We start from the raw sequence: 15,604 nt of genomic DNA on the forward strand, positions 1-15,604 counted from the left end.
TTGATTTAAAATATTTATTTATTAAAATAAACCATAACTGTAGCAATGTCATTGCAGCACATTAAGAAAAAAAAAACGTCATCAACACAAAGGTTATCAATCACTCGCTACACAAATGATTACTTATACATAAAATGTAGTGTAATATAAAAATGAAAACAACAATTATACATTTCAACCAAAACAGCAGTCACATCCTGGCTCTATTCCCATTGGTTACTGTATACAGGAAATTGCAGGATAATTGCATTATCAGTGTACTGTACATTGCATCAGTTTATATAAAATACCACACATTTAAACAACCAGAACTTAGAAAACATTAGTGATTGATATTGTTTGCTCTCTGCGGGCCAATAAAATCTGCTCTAAAAATACAGTAGGACGATAAAGTGCTTAGAAGTTATAATACAACGGCAACTCATTATCACATTGAGTCCTGAGACAAGAGGTGCTCTTAACATCAAGAAACTCTTAACATCATTCCCCCCACCCCCTAATCTTAATCATTAATGGCAGCAGAAAAAGGCAGAAAAACATTTGCACATGTTTTGGATCATGTCCAAGTCACTGACAAAAAATCTTCAAATTTTGCATCATCCCAGAAAACTTTAGACTCTGGGAGATATAAATGCCACTGGGCAACAGTACATGATCATTGACCCAAATGCCTCACAGACCTTCACATTACCTGAAACTGAAGCAATAGCTAAATGTTTGCTCACGATGCTGGACAAATGCTGGTTCACATGTTTGACACAGTGACAGTTTCTCAACTGAAAGGCTGACTTGTGTAAATAATACAGTGGAGATGCTGATTTGCTGATTAGGCATGTCAGCCTGTATGCAGCATCAACTGCACTCAGACAGATATGACGGACTCTTCATTTTAAGTGTTTTCTTGCGTGGTAAAAAACAAGTAATTCAAATATTTGATGAATGTTAAATAAACAATAATATTGGAATATCTCTAGAATTGAGTTATAGGTTTACACAGTCATTAGTCAATAAAGTTAGTGACACTTTTCTTATATGGCGGATTCCATAGTTGGTTTTGAAAGTGGTGTTCCACAAGGACACATTTCCGGCCCAGTTTTGTTTTCATTATATGTGCTTGTAAATCTATGACCCAAATGACTCCACCTGCACTCGGGTCCTGTCTCGGTGATAATTTAAAATGTGTATTCTTTTTTAAAAAAATAAAGGATTTACATATTACATATTGTGGTGCATATCTAATACCTACATCATCTTATGTATGTAAAGTAAAATCATTTTGTCAAATTTGGTGCAAAACAAAAGGGTTGATATTAAATTTTGTGGCCAAATTTATCCAAAGCAAGACACATCTCTGTCAATGTGAGTCTCTTTGTCCACAATCAACACAAAGTAAATCTACATTTCCATATACCATGTCTTTCCTCTGTCCTTTATGTGCATCCACAGGACTCCACGATCATGTCAGGAATGTCCAGTTTGACAATGCTGTGCTGAGAGTCAAAGAAGACCATGGAGAGTGGCCGGCGCTCAGTGGGAATGCAACATGAAGTCGTAGCTGTGTTGATGCCATTGATTTTCAGCTGACTGAAGACAGTGGCATGGAACGAAGACGCTATTCCAGGGGAACCAGAAAGATGCTGGGGGCACTGACCTATGCAGTAGTTCATGTGGTAGCCCTCAGGTGCAATGATCCACTCATCCCACTGGATATCCTTGAACTTGATGTAGAAGTCTCTCTTGCAGCACACACTTACTTCGTTCCCACAACGCAAGGAACGCTTCCTGAGTGAGTGTTTGAAATGATCATTACGTTGACGCACCTGGGCCACGAGGAAGGGCTGGTGGGGACTATCAGTAGAGCCGTCTAAGGAGCAAAGGTTCTTTCCATCTTCATCGCAGCTCACCTCCAAACGCAAGCGGTGTTGGCCACCATCGAGGAATTGCTGCAGGGTGCGGGTGATGGGAAAAGTGTGCCAGTTACTCTCCTGGACTTCCAGCATCTTTTCTATGACCAGGGAGCGGACAGTCCCAGATGCTCCACCATCAGCAGTAAGGAAAACTCGGGCAGGGAGCCGGGAGTCCCTGTGAGGGTCCCCAGAGGTGCGGGCGTAGATCCACAGAGAGGACTGGAGTACCTGGATACTCTGGCCACGTTCCTGCAGAAACTGGAAGGTAATGCTGAGGTTGGCCTTCTCACCTCTGCCTGTCTCACCTATGGATCAATGAAAACAATAACACAGACTGTTAATATCTTGGACACTGTAGAGGTCACCACCTTTATTATGCCAGTAGAGGAAAAAAACATTTTAAACAATACTTGAGTATATAAAAAAAGACGTTTTCAACGTTATTGAATGTGACATTTTCAGTGCCACACAAAGTGAAAAAAACAACTTAAAATTAGAAAAGTTGAACGCAAAACTTACTTATATCTGCAAAGCTCAGTATTTCATAGCCTTGATCTTTGGTAGGTATACTGTTTTCTAGTTCAAGAGTGCCATCCTGTCTGACGCGCCCCGAGTGCAGTTTACGCAGCGCAGTGAGAAGCGCAGCCCTGGGCACCGTGTGTGTTATGTTTGGTTTCTCTTTCAGGTGCAGCTTCTCCAAAATTTGCTGTTTGGCGATTTCTATCATCAGTTTTTCCTCCGTGTCTTTTTCCATTCCTGCTAAAGCGCACGACGCGCAGCCCGGGGAGGCACAGACGCAGAGACCGTTCAGTACCAAAGGTGCCAAAAACAGGAATGATTTGAATAAAAACGGCGTCATCCTTGACCCTAAAGTAATTGAATACATATTTAAACTTGACTTGCGTAAAAAAAAAAAACCTCAATAAAAAAACTTCACGGTGAGTTGTTCTTTGAACGCTAGAAACTTTTCCAAATGTTAAATGTCCTCCTTCGCAGCTGCTCGGTGTGAGAACAGGAGGAGGTAAGAGAAAGGAGTGGTGTTTCACTCTTCTGGAGGTGAAGATATCATCTGGGGTAATCCACCAAAAGTGGTGACACGTTGGAGGGACGCACCAATGAGCGCATCGGGGCACCGAGGAAATTACTGGCAAAGCATCTATGTGTCATGCACTCACGACGCACGTACACGCTCGGTGCTGACATGAAGTATCTCACAAAGTCTGTGCACTTTTCTGGCAGTGTCACACTCATGAGTCTTTGACCTCACGGGCTGCTTTGGGTCAACATACTGGCCGGATTTAAGGGGTCTTGTTTCTGTGCCATGTTGCCACGTCCGAATCGACCGAGAGGGAAACGCACACTATCATCACTCCTGCCAGTGAAAGCTGAAATGCAGTGCCTTTTAACCCAGTTTTAGAATCCAACTCATCTCACCAGTTGTGGTCGATAAAGTGCTCGAGGGTTTCAGGTGGGGACCACAAGGCGGTATTTAAACAGGCTCTGTCATGTTAACCTACGGGGTGGCACAATGTGCTGCAGCAAAATTATGGCTCTTTGTGTGTGTCCATACAAGTCATGTGTGTGTGGAGTGTCATACGAGAAAAAAAGTCACTCGAAACTGCATGTATATGTGCAAGTATAAACATGTTGTAAAGTTCTATAGATACACAGGCTAATTACCTTGTAATGACTTTCAGTAAAGGCACTGTTTCAAACTAAAAACCTGTGCAGCATGTTGAGTTATTGCCAATAAGTTACATGATTACACAACTTATTTATCCCAAAGGCAATTTTGCAAAACAGAAACAATATCTCCCCCTCTCTCTCTCTCTCTTTCTCTCTCTCCATGTAAATATATATATATATATATATTTATATAAATACGGTATATATTTAATACTAAAATACTAAATGTCTGAATGAGTATAAAATGATTCAAACTTAATTAAATTGTAAAGCTCTTAGAGCAAGTGTCCCGAAATCCCATAGTTAGTCAACAGTTTTACATTTCAAAATGATGAGCCAATTGCATACATGGAGAATGTAGTATGCAAATGTCTACCTATGAATCACACCTTGAAGTACTCGCCTGCCGACTAGTGGGGAATCTTAGGAACTACAAGTACAAGAGTACTTGAAAGTACTATTTCAAGTATTTCACCCAACAGTAACTCCCACCCCCCCATCGTCCGTTATTTACATTAAGGTTTTGTGTGAAGATATTTAGAGCTGCAACTGTGGGAAAAAGTACTTCGATCCTTTACTTGAGTGACTGTAACAATGAACACCCATACTTGATTACAAGTCGTGCCTTGACAAAATCTACTTTAGCAGAAGTATGTGGGATCATCAGTACAAGATGGACACAGTGTATTACTTTGTAAGACAACATCGAAGCAAATAGTTCTGTTAGATTCGTTGCAGGACAAGTTATAACTCCAGTTAAAAGCTTGAATATGTGCAAAGCCGCATGAAAATAGTTATCAGATGTGATGAGGCATTTCATATTTTATTGGTTTCATATGCAGGAGTGGAAAAGTTTATCAAAAAAGGTCTCAACTGAAAGTTTTTTAAAAGTTGCGTTGCTTTTGAGAACACTTGGTGAGCTTGTTGCACTCATTCTAAAGTTCATGCTTGAATTGTTTTGAGAATTTTTGACCAAACGGGGAATCCGGCATGGTGGAGCACATGTTTAAGGCCTTTAGGAAAGTCAGTGAGCTGACTATAGAATGAGGGAGGTCAGAGGATATTGCAGTTCTTGCTAGGTGACCTTGTGTACATCCCTGCATGACTAAGTACAACTCCACATTGAGCAGGACTCGTCAATAGTAATAGAGATAGTAATGGATTTGATTAGCTGATGAAAAAACAAAAAAATGTTGAAGAAACATGCACATATAGTATGTTTATTATTTGTAATTAAAAATGTGCTTGCGTGGCTACTTTCCTCTACCTTATTAAGTTTTTCAGTTCAAGTCAGACTTTATTACTAACTCACAGTCCAGAGAAAATAAAATCAATACAGAGACAACACAGTACAGTACAACGAAGCAATGGAAAACACAATATACATTGAAAATCAGTGATGTGCACAGACATATGGAAGGGCAGCGGTGAAAAAAGGGCACCTGGTGCACCACTAGTATATAATTTCCCACATTCTCACACAGCACGGCATCACTTTCTATCACTGAGATGGTCATTTTCTATACAGCACTGAATAAAATTTCCTCTAAGGACACCCTTTGGGACACTGTCATATAGGCACAGTAGGGAACTTTATAACGGCACCTTTTTTTGATTGTGAGGACACCCATATGAAACAAAATTGTACGGGCATCACTTTTCTCCACAAGAAAGGCACTCCTTCAGAAACAATACATTTTTAGTATTTAATTTTTGCTTGAGAGGACACATATTATGGCACCCCGTAGGGCATGTGAAGAGGGCACCAGGTTATCACCCCATTATTATATTATCATTATTATTACACGCCACCTGTAGTCTCTGCGTGCCACATTCCTCATAATTTATACACAGGTACATCTAACATAGGTCAAATAAAAAAATATCGACACCTTCCTGATGCGCCTTCACAGACAATAGATTTTGACAGTGAGTGATATGTGGTATTTAATGTAGCCTATAAAAAACAAGTGTACCGTGTCCTATTGAATGTCTCCCTGCGACTGTGAGGTACGTCGCTGACGTAAACTGTCGGTGAGGAGGAAAAAAAGTGACGCTGACACTCTCACACAAGCCGTAACCGAGAAGGGGGAATAGCGTTTTGTTTCTTTTTTTCTTTAATTTGTGTCCTTTTTATTCTTTGGCGTTTTGTAGTTGTTTAGCTGCGCTGCTGTGGGTGACACCGTCCCACACCAGAGCGCTAGCTCTTTATCGTTTATGCCGCTGTCCCTTCACGCGGCGCTATTTTGACAGTCGGGGTCGCAGTGAATCAAGTAGCAGCAGCTAGCAGCAGCAGCAGCAGCAGCACTAGCAGCACCATTGAACTAGCATCGGTAAGTCATTCGTAAAGCTAGTTAGCTGTACAAGCTAGGACATGCTTTTCAAATATCTGACAGTATAGAGTAATGACAAGGTTAGCTTCGCTGTGAGTACACGCTCCATTTTCACGCCGCCGTTCGTAATACAAATCAGTTGTTTTGCTTGTGTTTGTTAGCTTGTGTACATTAAAGAGAAAAGCCAGCTAGCGGGTTAACATTAGCTAAGCTAGGTGCCGTACGTGGCTAATTATACTCGCCGGAGGAATCAGGCTTAAGTCTTGAGCTAGCTATTGTTAGCGTGTAGGTAAGCTAATATTTCCAGGCAACTGTAGAGCCACAGCTCTGACCATATTTCCATATGTTCTCTACAGACAGAACTTGAAGGATTGTCCACACGGCGGCCAGCAAAACGGTGAGCTTAACCTGCTAAACACGTCAATACGATTTTAAATGGATGATCTTTAATCTCAAGATAGAATGTATAGTAAAGGCAAACACCATTTTTAAAGTCCGCGTTCCCCATGCTTTACTCGAGATTGCCATGTTAACACGTTCTTACTAATCGTGTCTAGGAATCAGTACTAAACTCTGAATGAATGTTTGAGTGAACGGATATACAGTAAAATTTCGCGATGAAATGGTCGAATGAGATTCAAGTGAATGTAAAAGGGTTGTAGTTGGTCATCTCAGTCGCACTTAAAGCCTCCATCAGCTGGTGACAACAGGGTATTTCTCTACATATCTATGTCCACTGATGGTCAGAAATAACAGCTAAGTGTAAATGTAAATAACCAGATGCTGCAGGTCTTTGGTATGTGTTGGTGATTTTATGTTAGCTGAGTCTTAGTGAGCTAATCTATAGTTTGGTCTATAATTCATTGTGTGCAATTCAGGTTTTGTATTGTACTGTGGTATTTAAGGTTAGGGTATATTTTTTAATACACTTCTAAGCTTTATTGGCTTCTCTCTTGGCTAAGTCATCATGTCAGCCTTTCCCTATGTGAGGTTTATGTCCTCTTTTAGTGATCAATATGAAAGAGAAATTAGTCTGCTTTTTTGTATGTTTCACTCTATACATTGCAAAATACTCACACGGTATAAGATTTGCTTAGGAATAAAAACTTAGCAATTTATAATCATCCTATTTTTGATTCAGTGCTTCTTTTTGACACTTGAGCCAAAAAAAGATATAGCAAGACCATTGAGACAGAGCTGCAATTCAAACATCCGTGTGGGGAAAATGCCATGTGTGCCTGAAAACATAAATATTAATATGCATGCTCCAGTCAATCAATGTCAAGAAATAGTAAATAGCAAGTAGGCTTGGACTGCCAACATAGTCACATTTGATGTTGAGATCGCTCAGTGAGATCAAAGACAGTTTTAGGAAGTACTTCTACTGAGCAAGTTCAGGTTTAAAACATGGTTACAATCGTTCTTTGTGTACAAGTTGTTACCCTATTACAGTATATTTCTATGCATTGCATTTGTACATTGGGCTGAGTCCAGTTACTGGTGGCAGGGTGTTATCATCAAGAAAAGGCTCATCTATTGTAAGATCTGATGGAGGTGAGTCATTGAATCAACAGTCTGCTGTTGCTAAGGCCAGCAATGAGCAAAGATATGGTATCATGCCTGCTTGTCAAAATGTTTCCCACTTATATCTTGCCAGTTTAAATCTTCCATTTGTAGAATGCATGAAATTGTCAAATGTAAAATTATCAGGCTTACCTAGTACAACTAGCTGAAGGAGTGAGCATTTTAATAATTTACAATCGTCTTTTAATTTGTTGTGTTTGCAGGATGCATAACTATAAACTTCTTTCATACACCTGTAGAACAGGTCATTTTATATGGTGGAGTAAATCAACTTGTTTAAATCTGTTGAGCCAACATTTTTCCAAGCTACAATGGCCAATGTGTATGTATTACTGAATTTTACAGGTAGATGTAATTGAAATAGACATGATCTTTGCATTTGTCAGCCAGGTAGCATATCTGCTTCTGTCTCTCAATCTCTGTTTGCAGCTGCAGAAGCAGGAGAGTGGCTTTTTCTAGAGAGATTCTAAGAGCTATATATAGATCTCTGCTAGAGCACCAAGCTCAGTGCCGTTGCTGCTGCTCATATCTCTCTCTTCTCTTAACCACTCCTGTTTCTATTTTTCCGTGTCTCTATTTTTATTTGTTCCTCTTCTTTTCCTGTTCTTTATTATGTATTTTATCTCCATCTTTTTGCAGTTTTTTAGTTGTCTTTTGTAATACATTTTTATCGTTAGCTGCGATGTAAATTATTGATCAAAGTAGAAGGGAGGTGGCTGGTTTCTTTGCAGTTTGCACTTTGCATTCCTTCAAAGCTGGAGGGTTCCCCCATCACAATTTAAAAGAAAGAAAATAGGAATTCTCACATGTCAGCGGTTGAGAAAATATCTGTTTTATTTTATCTTTTCTTTTTTAATTTTTTTCCCCAGGTACATTTATTAAGACCTTTAGAATGTGTATGTCTTTATCTTAATGAGTAGTGTAGCTTAATTTATTAAAATACTTTAATTCAAAAAGGATCCCATCACTGATCCCAAGATGTGAATATATTGTATAAATATATACAAAGTCAAATTTAGTTATCTTTGCAATGCAAATAACAATTGTATCTTTCCTAATAGCATCACCTCCATTATATTCAAAATGAAACAACTGCAGCACCTTGTCAGGTGACTCTGTTCACAATCAGTTGTTCTGTGATATCTCTGGCTTCTGATCCTTGCTCAGCTCCTCCCCCTTTCCTGCTTTATTTTAAGACCTTTACAATCTTCTCTTACTGTCATGTTACAGAGGTTACCTGGCCATTAAATGCAGAGGAGGCTTTTGTAAATGCATTGAGGTAATACATGGTATCACCTATATTTCATTCATTAGGTCAGTATCTTTATTGAACATGGCTAGATTGGGACAGAAGGCCACGTTTACGTTAAATGTCTGTCTGTTTAACACCTACCATTTTCTGTACCGGGTTATGTGCAGGACCCACATGTCATCGCCTTGCTTTGAGAGGGCAAACTTAACCACATTGCAAACTTTATATGGCATCTTTTAACTTGCTACCATTGTCCTGCTTATTGTCAAAATTCAAATGTAAGATTTGCCCCACTGATGTTGACTGATTTTGTGGAAACATTTAAAAGATCAATTTCTTCAGTACCTTGACCTTACTTCCTCAGTCGGCATATTTGTTTTACTTTTCTATATCTTTTACTCTAAAATTAGTAGCTATACCAGGCATTTGAAAACCCACAAGAAATGTTAACTTCATTCCCTTTGCCAGTGGTTGGTCTGCTTTTCTGCTACAAAAAATGCTGTTCAGGTAATAGCGCTTGTGTTGGTTGCCTCTTTCAGTCCATCCTGTAATTGATCTTAATAATTAAATACAAAAAATACTAAGCTGACTAAGAATCGCAACAAACATTTGTGGCTAATGGCTATATTAACAGCCCGATGATGAGTGATGTATGAAGATCAAGTTATTATATTCACCTAGGTACCATGTTCCCACCAATGTTCATCGTAGCAGAAACTGATAAAAACTACATGCATTAATCTGCATGGAACACTTTTAAGTCTGGGGTTAAATAGTTTTTGGGGTATATCTTGAAGAAATTAACACAATTAATATTTTAATGTTACTCCATTCAGTTCCATATTAAAGAGATCTTTAACTATGTTTGGAGGATGTCTTTTTTCGTTAGGACTGGGTCACATATATCTTGATACTTTACAATAGTATAATTTTCCCCATTTTCTGCCACAAATAGTGGGTGTAATTTGGGGTTTTTCCACTGCTGGTGCCGAACAATACCTTTAACACTACCTGTGCTTAACTGTGTTTGAGGTTTCATTTCATTTATTGTTACCTTCCACATACAGCCCAGTGATTTCAACTCTGAGCAAACAAAGATGCATGCAGTGGATTGAAACCTGTCTTTGGTCACTGGCTTCTCCACATTGCTTGCCTCGATCCCCATGCAGTGGTAGCAGAGATTTGTGAGCTAAGAGGACTAAGAGGCTAAACCATTGTCAGTGCTAAAAAAGGGTACAGTTTTGTTGTGATGTGTTCATCTCCACAGTGGCATGTGTAGGTTACGTTTCCATCCATACTGTCCTTGTCCCACTACACAAACACAAGTAGGGAATTGATACATTGAATGAATTGTGTCCTCCTCAGCTATGTTAGGTGGCAGTGACCCCCTCTTTTAATTTCTTAGTATTACGTTACAGACCAAAACAACTTTAACTAGCGTCTACTTGGTTGCGTATGTTGTGCCTTCAGTCTTCATAAGCTCATGTTTGCAGTGAGGGGGCTGCAGGAAGAAGATGCATATGTCATCTTCTGTTAAGTTTTTTTCGAGCTAATAAGATGGTTTCATCAGTTTATTCACTTGTTTCCCATCAGAGCCTCTTGTGTTTATTTAACCACCATAGCAGAGTTTTACAAGCAGCTGTCAATACATTGAGCTCGTTCAGGTTGTCGGAACACACACACACCTGATATTGTATATTTCCATACATATGGAAATAGATGAATACTTACTTGAATGCAAATCGAGGCTTGTATCTTTTATTTTACAATTTCTTATGGTACCACATCTTGTGTTGTTGTGAAAGAACGTATTTATTGCAACCACACAGAAGTATCCTGCTGCCAAGCAGTCCTTTAAACAGCTGTTTTTTTTTGCGAGTCCTGGTTTGGCTGTCATTGCAATTATATTGTTATACAGAGGCAGGGAGCAAACCAGATATGTAAGAGAGAGAGAGAATCCACACGAAAGGGAGGGTTGGAGGAGAATGGAGCGATGCAAACACAGAGAGAGCGAGAGAGAGAGAGAGAGGGAGGCAGAGAGACGGTTGCTTACCATTTAGTGCTTGTACTTCATTCAGAAAAAGAAAGGGGGCAGTCAAAATTGCCTTCCTCACCATTTTAAATGAAACCCATCCACAAAACTGAGCTTTTGGTGACTACATGCAGACCAAGTGTGAAGATGAGGAAACTAGAATAAGCTAAAGAAAGTGACACCTATGAATCTCAGCTATTTACATGCTGAAGGCAATGGCATTCGTTCATCTGTACTACAGAGCAAGATAAAACTAATGTCAACATAGTCTTGGTCCAGAGCTGCTTCTGCGATAATGTGCTTTTTATCTGTGAATCACCTGATCTGACTTGGCTGGATTTCCACAGAGCTGAACTCTAAATACAGTAAGCATGTATTTGTGTGTGTGTCTTTGTGCTATGTAGTTTCTTGTTGTGCATGAAAATGTGAAGCCATTGTTGCTTTTATAACTGCATGTCATCTTAACACCTGCCTTGCTTTTTGTAAAGAAATTAAAGCACACTTTAAAAATAATATAATCATGGGGCTTTCTGGAAGATAATTTGATCATTTCATGTTTTACTTGTATAACTGCAGCAGTTTTATCTGTGTACTAAAGCTGTAAGGGGCTTTTATGTGTATGGATTTTATGCATTATGCAAGACTTGGAGAATTTTTTTTTGTGATGGTTTAATAGTGTTTGTCAGTACATTTTGTACTCTGTTTTTGTTCACATATGTATGAACAGACACGCAAAATGTGTTTAGTGAGGCAAATGCTGAGGTAATGAGGAATTCCCTTCCACTGTGTCCTTGTGTAAGAAGAGGGAAGGAGGAGGTGGCCTGGTGGGGGTGGAGAGTCACTAAGAAGTAGGTGTCGACTCTGCAACTCTGTCATACTGAGGAGGGATGGAGGGAGGGAGGTGTACAGTAAAAAAGGATAACCTATGAGCTTACATTGGGCAAGTGGGAAGCGCTGTGTTAAGAGACCCTGAAGTTTATCCTCAGCTTGACGATGCTGTTGTGGATTATGATTATGACGATTAAAAAATGGATCGGATGTGAAATATCTAAGTGATCTCCACAGATGATACACATTTACACCTGCATACGGTCAGTGTTTACCACCCTCATTTGTTCAACATAAGGATGGAGTGGAAGAGGGAGTGAGAGAGAGAGAGAGAGAGAGACAGTGCAAGTGTAAGAGAAACAGCAGAGCCCTCGTGAATAAAAAATCTGTTGCTATAAATAGCAAGCTGTCCTCGTGGCCTCGGCACTGCTTCATGTTTAGAAGACCTGGCTTTTCCCTCTTCTCTATTCTGATGGTGATGAAGCTTTGCAAAATCTCTGTACTCACAGTCCACATTGCTTCCTTTTATGTTGCATCAGTCCAGAAACGTGTAGAATATGGTCTATTCACATAATGGCTGCCTGTTGTTTTTTTTTTTTTAAGCATTACTATACATTGAGATCTATCAGTGTCTTGGGCCTATACCTTAATTCAGGGGTGTCAAACTCACTTTAGTTCAGGGGCCACAGACTGCACAATTTGTTCTCAAGTGGGCCGGAACAGTAAAATAATAGCATAATAAACTAAAAACAAAGAGGAAAGGGAAGAAAGGGAACTCCTAATTCTTCTTTTTGCAATATTTAATTTACCATTTACACATGATCGCAGTGCATTTATATGATTCTGAGGCTGGAAATTATAGTATTTCACATTTTGATTAGATTCTAAATTTTACAAATTCATCCTGCGGGCCGGATTGGACCCTCTGGTGGGCCGATTCTGGCCCACGGGCAGTATGTTTGACACCCCTGCCTTAATTCAACTACATTTTTCTTCCCTCATAAAATAAGAACAATCCTATTGCTAGTTGTAGTTGGAAAACAGAAACAGCAGCAACAACTCCCAATTCAGATGGAAGGGGCACATTTGTTGTCAGGTTGCCAGAGCAAATGCCGTTTCCTTCTCGATCACTGGTTTTCTACATGTTAATACAAGTATGAAGGGATGGATATGGTGGCTGTGGCTATACTTGCCTAGCCCTAAGGTTCCACTGCATGCTGAGTAGACCTTCCCCTTGCAAAATGAGGTTTTGTATACATACTTGTCGATGCATATGACCACGACTTCTGTTGTCCATATGTTTGTGATTTTGGAGTTGTGTTCCCCAGGTAGTTGGTGTTCCTTCACCCTCAGTCCTGCATAGTAATTGCCAGTGCGTGGGAAAAAGACTTTGGTGCGATGGAGAGAAAGGGAGGAAAAATCAATAGCTACCCTATAGAGTAACAATTATTGTAATTGTCAGAAGTCAGAAGGTTTACACTTTCTCATGCCGAGGTTTCTGATGGTTTGGTTTTTGAAAAATCTAAATATAATTTAAGAAAAAAAAGATTTTAGTAATGTCACCTGCCTGATTAAGTTTTTGTAAGTAGGAAGAATGAGCATTAACTTCGTATTTGTGTATACATTCAGTATATTACTACAGGAAATTTCAAAACTTGGTGTACTTAACGTTACTGATTGAGCAGTAGCGTTGGTTGCTAGTATCTGAACAATCTGTCATGGTCATAGAATCCTACATAGTACATCGTAGTCAATTGTTTTTACAAATATATATAATTTACCAAACAGTAAAATAAATGAAGTTCCTTGACAGTTAATTTGTATCAGTCTTTTGTCCTTTCCTCTGCTGCTGTTTTACTGCTGATTTGGTGCTTACAGATACTGTTGAGAGAGAGAAAAGAGATTCTTCTTCCAACATCCCATCGCTCATTTGAGATCAAATTGCTGACCACAATTTTTAGGTTGTCTGAGAAGCATATGGCCACATGCTCTTTACCGGTATGAATACAGGAGGAAGTGTAGTGCAAAACACAGATTGTAGAGAAAGTACATTTTATTTAAATTAAGCAATTTTATGTATTTCTAATGGAGGAAAAATAGAAATCAACATATTATTATAATAACATATTGACAAAAACCATAGAAAAAACAATACAAGTATAGGTATTCTCGTATATGTGAAACCTTTTTGTACATGCTCTATAAAGACATGATGGACTCGGTCATCACCCACTTTGTCTGCTATGGAGAAGTTGTGACGCTGACAGATTTGCAGCTGCACACAAAGGCATAGCCCAGTAGTTACTGGAGTAAGATATTTACATGGCTGACCGTTCTGGGTAATACTGCCATAACACAGCTATTTTATTAGGGTAATTCATTGCTTACAGGGATAAGCTATTTACATGAGTCACAGGCGAGCGTGAGCGGAATACTTCATGTGCAGGTAAGCATAGTCACTTGAATATGTACACCAGGGGAGTAATTTCAAATGACAGTCCTGACAGTGTCGTTTGATTGGCCAGGGAGAGAGCTGTGTTCCAGGGAAGATCTGGGCGGACACCTGTGAGAGAGCAGCTCCAGGTCACCTGACTACCAAAAGTTGAAGCACATATTAAGCACACACTCATGTTACCGATTCCCTGACCATGCCTTAGAAACATATATTTACACTGAAAGTAATTAACTAAATACAACCAGGTACACACCATACACTGTGTGAGTAATCCGTTCAATTTAATAATTTTGAATTATTTATGTTTAACAGAGGTTGCCTTATTTTGTCTCCATTGTTGATAGGGGCAACTACATGATCTAGTGATTTGCTGCCATGTCCAGTTTCTCTAATTAACACTCCTCCTAATCTATGCAGGGGTGGCAGTGTTGCCTGAGCAATTTTTCATTGAGAAAAAATCTGTGTGGAGAGACAAAACATCCAATGAATTTGAAAATGGCAGCAAAGTTTTATTGATTTGCCACACATGGTTTGTGTTAGTTGTTGATAGTCAATGTTTATAGTATGTACAAATGCGTTCTGGGCTCTGGAATGCTTTGTCCAGTTGGGAAATAATTCTAATGGGATATACATACCGGTATTCAGATATAGTTTTTAGCTATAATCTTCTATTTTAGCACAGCATTGTCAGTACTGGAACATTGCACATGCCTCATACCTGATGTAATATTAATAATAAATCATACATTCTTTATTTATATAGCACTTTTCATACACATAGCCCCCTCTTCCACACATACACATGAGTGATGAGTGATAATGGAATGTTTATATTTCATATCAATGTTGCAACATTTTTAAAAAGTTGAGCTCACCGTTATCCTATCCTGTCAATACAGGTCAGTTTGATAGGACAGGTCATGCAGCAGACGGCAAAATAAGTCTACAAGGCTTTACCTCTTGGCATGTACAGTTGGCATAGCATTGGCACTTGATATAAGTGGATTTCAAGTTTTTCAGTTGCCCTCAAATGTTGACTGGTGTGCTGTGATGTACCACTCCATGTCAGCTATCTTAAGATAGGAAAGTTTATTGTGTCCAGTATAGCTGGATTACTACCAAGATATGATTCCCCTAGGCTATACCAATCTTAACTTGAACAAAGAGCCAATTCTTTTTATTTGCTGGAACCTACTTCCTTATTCTAGATGTCTCTTGTGTCAGTGAGGTCATTTTGTTTAGTTCAAGAATCAGCTCAGACCTAATAGTTAGTCACTGCTCTCATCAGGAGAGTGAGGGGCATAACTGTTGACAGTCAGACGGTGTGTGAGGGGAGTCATCACCAATCCGCACATTTTAAATAACCCAGTGTGAATGATTCATATTCTAATCACCTTGTAAGCCCTATTAAATCTGTTTGTACGTTTGCATGCCTCATTTGGTCACACGTGTATGTTTGTATCTGTGATTGAGCTGCGTTGTGCAGACTATAAGTAGCACATGTGTTATGTGTGTCTGTGTGCTGTT

General features: G+C 39.3%; 2 protein-coding genes across 12 annotated transcripts in view; one reads left to right on the forward strand and one right to left on the reverse strand.

The window, feature by feature from the left end:
* On the reverse strand, positions 1-3,065 carry LOC122767685 (inhibin beta B chain). Its single transcript, XM_044023125.1, has 2 exons — positions 2,427-3,065; positions 1-2,212 (listed from the first exon to the last, which is right to left on the reverse strand). The coding sequence occupies exons 1-2, from the start codon at positions 2,791-2,793 to the stop codon at positions 1,431-1,433; spliced, it is 1,149 nt and encodes a 382-aa protein (XP_043879060.1). The 5' UTR covers positions 2,794-3,065; the 3' UTR covers positions 1-1,430.
* A 2,562-nt stretch (positions 3,066-5,627) lies between these two features.
* The window catches only part of LOC122767899 (R3H domain-containing protein 2), a 38,889-nt gene continuing 28,912 nt past the window's right edge, over positions 5,628-15,604 (forward strand). For 10 of the 11 annotated variants that reach the window (XM_044023459.1, XM_044023460.1, XM_044023458.1 and 7 more), the window contains exons 1-2: positions 5,628-5,926; positions 6,283-6,323. The gene's annotated coding sequence lies outside the window, so the exon portion shown is untranslated. The remainder of the gene's footprint in view (positions 5,927-6,282; positions 6,324-15,604) is intronic. The other variant, XM_044023461.1, reaches the window with a different exon arrangement.

This window comes from Solea senegalensis, linkage group LG4 (genome assembly GCF_019176455.1).
Source record: "Solea senegalensis isolate Sse05_10M linkage group LG4, IFAPA_SoseM_1, whole genome shotgun sequence".
Lineage (NCBI taxonomy): Eukaryota > Metazoa > Chordata > Actinopteri > Pleuronectiformes > Soleidae > Solea > Solea senegalensis.

What these genes read in the sequence shown, in the direction of transcription:
- LOC122767685 (XM_044023125.1), bottom strand. Translation starts at nt 2,793, where the DNA reads ATGTATTCAATTACTTTAGGGTCAAGGATGACGCCGTTTTTATTCAAA. An exon ending in ACTGAGCTTTGCAGATATAA is followed by an intron (nt 2,213 to 2,426) that starts GTAAGTTTTGCG and finishes ATTGATCCATAG; the next exon opens with GTGAGACAGGCAGAGGTGAG.